This window comes from Triticum urartu, unplaced genomic scaffold (genome assembly GCF_003073215.2).
Source record: "Triticum urartu cultivar G1812 unplaced genomic scaffold, Tu2.1 TuUngrouped_contig_4936, whole genome shotgun sequence".
Taxonomy (NCBI): domain Eukaryota; kingdom Viridiplantae; phylum Streptophyta; class Magnoliopsida; order Poales; family Poaceae; genus Triticum; species Triticum urartu.
In genome coordinates, this window is record NW_024115567.1 from 1 (window position 1) to 6,232 (window position 6,232).

The window sequence follows — 6,232 nt, forward strand, 5'->3', positions numbered from 1 at the left end:
GTGCGGGGGGGGGGGGGGGGGGGGTGTTAGAGATATATTTGGGTTACATGTATTTGGTAGTCTAGGATTTGTAATCGGTCTCCTACCTTATCTCCAGTAGAGGCTTCTTTCCATCCAAGTCTTGTAATCAATATATACTCGCCCTCGAGGCTCAATAATACATCCATCATATTCCGCAACAATCCCTCTCTCCCTTCTAACAGAGTGAGTAACAGTTTGGCAGGTTGTCAGTGATAGGCTTGGGATGATCTTGAGGATGATCATTGGATGACTATGAGATCACACAATGATCATGATGTGTATATATTGATTGGCTAGATAGTCAAGAGTGAGATGGTTCATGTGACCTTAAACGAGGACTTACAATTACTTCTAGTTTACCATGTCATGATCATTATTTACTTCCACCTCCATATTAGTAGTTCATAACTTAAGACTGTAATGCTACGTTATTGTCTTGGCTTGATGCGTTTGATGGTTGTGAGCTTGCGAGTACATTCAAAGTACTCACCTGGCGTGTCATGCCAGATTTGCAGGTGAGGCCATGATTGATTGCTTGTCAAGGATCCCGAGTCTGCGAGCTAGGATGTGTCCCAGCCAGTGCCCCTTTGTAGTGGAGTCCATCACGATCGTCCCTGTTCTGCTACTAGAAGTTATTCTACTGCTACAAGTTGTTTTGTTGCTAGCATAGGACTACCTTAGCAGGCGTAGTGTTTCCGTGCCCCTGTAACCTTGAAATCAAAACCCTTGTACCCATATTGTAATAAAGAGTTGTTCTATTCTATGCCAAGTAGTGTTGTATTCCATAAGACTTGATCTCTAGGATGGAATACAGGGTGTTCCGGTTTCTCTAAGCCGGGGTGCCACAAAAGGTATCCCCTTCAAAGCTAATATTCATGAGTTCACCAAAATTTAGAGTATTTCTGGATTGGTCCATGCATTGGTGGGTTCGAGCCACCCCGCCTACTTTCTCCTCGCTAGTTAGGATCTTATTAAAGTCTAGGCGCAACCATGGTCTGCCATCCTGGTGTTATTGTTTAGCCTCCAAACCATTCTCCATGTTCCCTTCTTCCTCTCCAATTCTTACTCTCCATAGACTTCCTTCACAATCCAAACTCCACCATCCTATTCTATGACATCCACATCAACGTAACTCCTCCCAAATGACCGCAACAACTTATCAATGCCACATCGCCAAAACATTGCCACACCCATGTGGCGCCCTTTCGGGTTCCACACAGTCATGTTAGCGAGCCCGTACCTCCACCTAGACATCTCCAACCATTTCCCACACAATTTTATCACCGGCAAGAACATAAACATCAGGATAGTCCTACCTTTCGAGATCTAGAAGGCTGCAAATAGTTGGGACGTTCCTGAGTCCCTAACACTTTCGAGCTATTAATTTCATTGCTGCCCCGCAGAGCATTCCTACATCCTCACTTTTGTTTGTGTTGTTCTCAGCGTCCTCTTCATTCACTACTATCTCCTTGAACCTATCCTTCTTCATGAAATTTTGATCATCAATCTCCATCTCATTGCATCTCCTCTTACTACTGATGGAAATATACCCTAGAGGCAATAATAAAATGGTTATTATTATATTTCCTTAATCATGATAAAGGTTTATTATTCATGCTAGAATTGCATTGATCGGAAACTTAAATACATGTGTGAATACATAAACAAATACAGTGTCCAGAGTAAGCCTCTACTAGACTAGCTCGTTGATCAAAGATGGTTAAGGTTTCCTAACCATGGACATGTGTTGTCATTTTATAATGGGATCACATCATTAGGAGAATGATGTGATGGAGAAGACCCATCCGTTAGCTTAGCATATTGATCATTTAGTTTATTGCTATTTCTTTCTTCATGTCAAATACATATTCCTTCGACTATGAGATTATGCAACTCCCAGATACCGGAGGAATGCCTTGTGTGCTATCAAACATCACAACGTAACTGGGTGATCATCAAGATGCTCTATAGGTATCTCCAAACGTGTTTGTTGAGTTGGCATAGATCGAGATTAAGATTTGTCACTCCGAGTATCGGAGAGGTATCTCTAGGCCCTCTCGGTAATACACATCATAAGAAGCCTTGCAAGCAAAGTGACTAATGAGTTAGTTACAGGATGATGTATTACGGAACGAGTAAAGAGACTTGCCGGTAATGAGATTGAACTAGGTATGAAGATACCAACGATCGAATCTCGGGCAAGTAACATACCGATGGACAAAGGGAATTACGTATGTTGTCATAACGGTTTGACCGATAAAGATCTTCGTAGAATATGTAGGAACCAATATGGGCATCCAGGTTCCGCTATTGGTTATTGACCAGAGAAGTGTCTCGGTCATGTCTACATAGTTCTCGAACCCATAGGGTCCACACACTTAACGTTCGTTGACAATATAGTGTTATATGAGTTATATGATTTGGTTACCGAATGTTGTTCAGAGTCCCGGATGAGACCACAGACATGATGACGAGTCTCGAAATGGTCGAGATGTATAGATTGATATATAGGACGCTAGTATTTGGACATCGGAAGTGTTTTAGGACACACCGGGAAGAACTGGGTCACCTGAAGGGGTTCCGGGCCCCCCCCCCCCGAAAGTTATGGGCCTTATGGGCCAATGGAGGGGACAGACCAGCCCACAAGGGGGCTGGTGCACCCCTCCCATGGCTGGCCGGCCCTAAGGGGAAGGAAAGGGGAGGGTGGCCCCTCCCGCCTTTCCCTCCTCAGGAGAGAAAGGAAAGGGGGAGGGGCACTTCCTCCTTCCTTCCACCCACGTTCCAAATAAGGAAAGGGGGGCTTGGGAGAGACCCCAAGTAGGATTCCCCCTACTTGGGTACCCCCTTGGCTGCTCCTCCCTCCCTCCCACCTATATATATGTGGGAGGGGGCGCCTAGCAGATAACAGAACATTGTCTTACCCGTGTGCGACGCCCCCCTCCATAGTTTACACCCCCAGTCATATTTTCGTAGTGCTTAGGCGAAGCCCTACGGAGATAGCTTCACCATCACCATCACCACGCCGTCGTGCTGCCGGAACTCATCCACTACCTCGCCGTCTTGCTGGATCAAGAAGGCAGAGGACGTCACCGAGCTGAACGTGTGGTGAACGCGGAGATGCCGTACGTTTGGTACTTGATCGGTTGGATCATGAAAAAGTTCGACTATGTCAACCGCGTTGTCAAATGCTTCCGCTTACGATCTACGAGGGTACGTAGACACACTCTCCCCCTCTCGTTGCTATGCATCTCCATGGATAGATCTTGCGTGTGCGTAGATTTTTTTTCCATGCAATGTTTCCCAACAACTACCTGCAACATTTGACATGTCCTGTTTTCAGCCTTCTCCTCTCTATTAACTCTCTTGAATTTCTTTCCTTTGTTCTGCCAATCACCCTTCTTTCTTCAACTCAGGATCATTCACTCTAGGTTTTTCATTTGTTGTACTACATTCGCTACCACCTTGTCAGCCCCTATCTATTTATTCTGCATATCATTTGCACCCTTGTCCAAACCTACTAAGCCCATCGTGTTCTAATTCTTTTGCTCCTCTCACTTCCCAGTCACTATACACTCAGTCCTCTCCTGCCAGAACATTAAATATTTTGTTGTCCCATTCTTCTCACTCTTGTGCTCCCTTTGTTTGGTTTCATTTGGCTAGTAATCTTCTTATCTCCCCCACTGTTGCTGCTACAACTGTTCATAGTATTAGACTAATAGTATCATATTAATGCCATGACGACGCATCACACTGCCAGATCTCCCTCCTCTGCTACCCATGCTGCTTCCCTACGAACACTACGACCATAGGCTCCTCCCCACCCCTACCAACAGCGAAGCTATCCCTATGGTTGCTACCCCTACCATCACTCATCAACTTGTCGATCTTCATCACTCCCCCCTCAGCCTAATACATGGCTTTTTTCTATTTCTCTTTTGCTTCATTGGGCTTGATTGTGCTGTGGCCCCAGCAGTGGTATGTCGAGTGTTGTTGAACTTGGACTCTATGGATCGTTGCTTTATTTATAAAGCGGGGAGAAAACCTATTTCAAGAGAGAGAGCGTAATACATGGCCCATACTGAGGTGTTTCTCCCTTCTTTGGTTTCAGGATGCATCCACAAGCGTAGTAGAAATCCAGTAATGTTCCTACTCGAAATGACACCACAAAAGTCTCTTTTTCTTGCTTTCATCCTCTACAGTTGCCTGCTTGCCCATGTCCTTGTTCTTCTCCCTAGCCAATATGAATCTCCTCACCAACGATTCATTAATATCTAATTTACCTCCATCCTCATATACTTTATCTATCAATGTACCATATGGTCAAACATCCACAGCCACCAACTCATCGAAATTTTGCGCAATGAGCTCACCCGTGGTCATGTTCATGGATCCGAGAGGCAGACCCAAGACCCTAATCCACATCGGAATTATATTGAAGTCATACTCCTCAACTGTCTTATCCGCGTCAAATTTCTCCATTACCAAAAGCTCCTTATCAAACCCCCATGGCCCTTCTTCCAGTGCGCTCCTTCACCCCAACTCCTGCCGAAAAGTGTATAAAAAGATATTATCTACAAGCTCCTTTCATCTCTACCCCTTGATCGACACCATATAGTGTTTGCCCTACCACCGAAGCATGCGTTGGCCGATCCGAGAAAAGTATGCCCGCTGCCTGGGCGTCGGGATCCCCAACATCATCTCCTTCCCCGTGTATGTTGTCCCTACCTTCACTCCCCTCCTCTCCCTAGCTGATAGCATGAGCCCCTTCATCATGCCTTTGACATCCTCGATGCATCCCCTGCTCTGCTACCCCTCACAAAAACCCTAGGGAAGAGTAGCTGTTGTATGATCGTGTGCCCTAGCTAGTGTACACGAAAGACGTTTGTGGATTGGATTTGAACGGGTGAAAGAGAGGTGCGTGGCGTGATCAACAGGAACGCCTCACATCGTAGACATAGATCAGGGAGCATGGTGCGCTGGCGGCAATAGAACCCTATGTCCGACCGACAATTACAGAACAATCATCTTTCGGAACGGACCGTGCTATTAATTTTATATGCAACCAATTAATGGCAAGGGCAAAATTACCTTTGAAAATTCTGGGAGATGGTGGCTAAACACATCAAAAGTTTTTTGCGTCAATATGTCCAACTTATTTAGATATACAATTGAGTAAGGATTATATTAGATGCTATGCTCAAATATATAGTACAGATATACAGTAATTGCACGTCTCCGTTTTGAGTACTTTGTGCTTCTCTCAACTGGGATGCACCTTTTCAAGTGCTTCATCGTCTAGCCGCTGATTATATCCTCGTAAATGTTCCTGACCTTAGCGAAGAACGCTTTCCTGCAAAATCCATTGAAATTGTTTGAACGACTAGAGCCCTCCTTATCTAAGAATCTTATAGTAGCATTTTGCAGGTTCGGTACAAAGGCTGTGTTTCAATACCTGTCGGGCTTGAATAGCAGGTTCTTGTACGCAAACCACTGCATGTATTAGAAATTCAGAAGAACGGATCAAAATGGGAAACTCTTAGAAAATTGACAGCGATGGAAGAATGGCAGACTTGTACAGCATGATCAAATTAATGACCAGATTGACCAGTAAAATCAATCTTAGGCACGTTGCAGTTTGCGAATAGCAAAAGTTATCACGGTAAGGTTCTGTTGAGCTGTGGATCTTTCTTACCCCGCTGTAACCAATGCCAACGACCTCCATGAGACCTGGAACCACGGGGAGCCTGTCGATTGCCTGCAAGGTTAACACCAAAATCACCTTCAGCTACCCCATCAACTCGGTGATTTTTTAAACAACTTGTTCGACAAACAGTTGAGGTAAGCGTCTTCAGTACCGATACTACTCCGCCGGCGCTCCACATGCCGAGCGTGGCGGCGACGGCGAGCGTGGGCACCGCGTACTTGTCCTCCACTCTGTCCCACTGTGCGGCGCAACCGCGCAACTAGGTGTCAGTCACTCGCTCCACAACTAATGAACTCCAACGTGCCACGTACGTACCTCTTGTTTCAAGCCGTTGAAGAACTCTGTAAGCTCGGCGTTGTCGGCCAGCGGCGCGGCCGGCTCACCGGCGGCCATTGACACCACGTTCCTCGCGAGCCTTTTACCTGGAAAACAACTCTTCTTAGATCCACGTCCCATGCCGCTGCACGCACGCGCAAGTTCTCAAAGCCACACTCACAGAAGGAGGCG

General features: G+C 45.9%; 1 protein-coding gene across 1 annotated transcript; it reads right to left on the reverse strand.

Moving 5' to 3' along the window:
• Positions 1-5,135: 5,135 nt before the first annotated feature.
• On the reverse strand, positions 5,136-6,232 carry LOC125528526 (protein CURVATURE THYLAKOID 1B, chloroplastic-like; the record flags this gene model as incomplete). The annotated part of the gene is given in 6 exon segments (XM_048692982.1): positions 5,136-5,371; positions 5,474-5,511; positions 5,714-5,776; positions 5,877-5,963; positions 6,041-6,147; positions 6,222-6,232. Coding segments are annotated over 6 exon segments (361 nt in total), but the record flags the coding sequence as incomplete, so codon positions are not given.